Source organism: Pterocles gutturalis, unplaced genomic scaffold (assembly GCF_000699245.1).
Source record: "Pterocles gutturalis isolate BGI_N339 unplaced genomic scaffold, ASM69924v1 scaffold27015, whole genome shotgun sequence".
In the NCBI taxonomy this organism is placed as follows: domain Eukaryota; kingdom Metazoa; phylum Chordata; class Aves; order Pterocliformes; family Pteroclidae; genus Pterocles; species Pterocles gutturalis.
Genome location: NW_010139037.1, coordinates 1,411 through 4,026, shown reverse-complemented (window position 1 = coordinate 4,026; position 2,616 = coordinate 1,411). Strand labels below are relative to the sequence as shown.

General features: G+C 52.2%; 1 protein-coding gene across 1 annotated transcript in view; it reads right to left on the bottom strand.

Annotated features, from left to right (window-relative positions):
- The window catches only part of LOC104468939 (myosin-binding protein H-like), a gene marked incomplete at its 5' end in the record, with an annotated part of 8,562 nt that overhangs the window by 4,620 nt on the left and 1,326 nt on the right, over positions 1-2,616 (bottom strand). Inside the window, one exon of the mRNA XM_010083234.1 lies at positions 1,701-1,868. Coding sequence (XP_010081536.1) covers positions 1,701-1,868 — 168 coding nt within the window. The remainder of the gene's footprint in view (positions 1-1,700; positions 1,869-2,616) is intronic.

The window sequence follows — 2,616 nt, the reverse complement described above, 5'->3', positions numbered from 1 at the left end:
CGCCGGCGGTGGGCTGGGGAGGATGGGGAGGTGCCCCACGGTCTCAGATGGCCCCGCCGACAGCTGAGACGGTCTCTGCTCTGCTCCAGGGATCCGTGCATCGATGCTGCCACTTGGGCTCATCAGTCTCAGCAGGACAGAGAAACCTGACCTCCACGGAGGAATGTTAATTCATGGGTGTTTTCCCCAGTTCACATGGCTGAGGTCGGTGGCCCAGGTGACATGCTGTCGCGGGTGGGAAGGCACTTTTTTTCTGCCCCAACTCTCTGCAAAACACAACTCCCACACTGAATCTTCATCTGGTTTCTCCTCGTCTCTCTCCACTTCCCAAACCCACTCGTCCCACCTGTTTTTAAACTCTCTGCCGTCTGTGTCGCTGCTATTTAAAATCCGTGTGATGCTATAAATGAACTGGTGAGAGGTACAAAATGTGGTCAAAATAACATGTGAAGACCAGAAAGTCATAGATGGGGCAGAGAGGAGCGCACTTGTGCGCCCGACACTCACCCACACCATTGGGGTGGACACAAGGTGGCAGAGGAACATTAAGGGCTAATTTGTTCCTCAGCAAAGCCAGGCAGTGTGCACAGGGCTGTACTTCAAATGAAATGCAAAAGCAGACAACTGCTGTTTGCTGATGAAGAGTTTCAGTTAGCAAAAAGAAAAAAATGAGAAGAGAAAAAAAACCCCGGTAGCGTGGAGCAAGAGCAAGTCATAGATGGGCTCTTCCAGCTCTTTGGGTTTTGCACCTCTCAGACATACACGTGGCTGGGACAAAGCTCAGGCAGCAGGGACAAGGGTTTGAACTGGTGGCTGCAGCACAGGACTAGAAGTGGGAAACGTGAGCTGTGTATTTGGCATCTCTTGCCCGTCCTGTGTGCCTCAGTTTCCCCAGTCCGGCAAGGTGTGGTGGGGTGACTTTGAGAGCTGGAGGTGAACACGGCAGCAAAGACCAACCGCCTTCACCTCCTCCAAGCAGACTGAGAGGATGGACCCTGCAGGACCCTTTCCAGAGTCTGGTAGCCTTCTCCAAGCCTTTTCCTATGAAAAGCTGATGGTTCCTGGAACAATTTTTGTTATTGTCGTTACTATTTTTAAGCAGCTGAAAAATCAGATGTGTTCTTTGAGTAACAGGAAAGCTTGTGCATTAATAATTCCTTGTAAAGGGAAAATATCTGCTGTTTGATAAGTGAAAGCCAGCCTTCCAATCATACATTAGCCTCTGCACATTCGCAGCACCCCGGGAGGAATGCAAGTCTTGCCAAGCATGGGGACCAAGCCATTCATTAGCGAGTTCAGCATGATTAAAGTTCCCATGCTCCACACCACCAGCTCTCGACTTTCCCGTAGCTAAATAAACAAAGCTGTCTGGTGTGTACGTGATGGCACATCAGAGATGCAAGCATGGTCAAGGGGAGGAGATGTGCTGAAAGTGAGACTGTTCCTGAGGTCTTGCAAAGAAACGGGAAAACGTGGCTCTGCATTTTGAGCCCTTCACCCCCAAAGCCATCTGCAAGATCAGTGAGTTGAGGTCAGGGAGCTACTCCATGCCACCCCAAGGGAACTGGACATGGTTATTTAGAATAACATCTAGGTCAAAGGCTGATTGCAACGTGTGAGAGGGCAGGGGCTGCTCAGGCCGCTGAGATTTCTCTGTACTGCTGACAAAGCACACTGGAATTATGCATGGCAGGACTTACGGAGGATCTCTCTGATGAGGACTGGCTGCTCCAAAGTAGCTGGGACACTGGCACCACTGGCGTTGACAGCCTTCACCCGCACATGGACCTTGTCACCGGAGCTGAGCTTCTGGATTCTGTACCGGGTGGAAAGAAAAGGCTCCTCGTTCGCAGCTGTCCAGTCTGTACCTACAATGAACCCAGCAGAGCACTTCAGACATGCAGTGGACAGACGGACACACACACCCCCCCCCCTCCCCCTCCTTCAAAGAGCAGGATCAAGCTGTAGGCGATGAAACCCAGAGGCAAATAATTCCTTCCTTGCCAAAGGCTTGGTGGGGCTTGGGCTTGGATTCGGGGCACCAGCAGAAGAAGGTGTCTTATAGGGGAGGTTGGCCATCCCACCCTGCCAAGCACCATGGGGTAAAAGATGCTAGCAGGAGCTCAACAGTTGAGGAGGCTATTTGCAAGCAAGAAAAGGCATTAGGTCAGCAAATGTGGTCCCCGCTGACCTTCCAGGTGCATTTCTGGAAGTAGCTCAGAACCTCTGACCACCCTGCCAGCCAGTCTGCCCCTCTCTGTGCCCCAGGATAACGTTTTGGGGCTCACCGTGCTCCCAAGACCATTCTCCTCATCAGGCAAGCTCTGCTCATCACCTGCCACCGACCTCTCCAACTGCTCTTCCTGCTTGGAAGGGGGCATTTCAAACTCACCCCGCAGCCAAGACATAGAAGCCCTCTCCCATCACCCAGCTAATGCAGCCTTGCAACGTGCTGAGCCTCTTGAGAAGTTTCTCAGTTAGAAAACAGACTGTCCCGGTCACCAAAGGACTGAGCATCCCAGGCAAGCAACCCGCGTAAGCCAAGGTTTGCTAAGCCGCCATGTGCACCTTCAAACCAAGAAGGTTTTGCTGTCGGATGCCACCAGACCAGCCAAA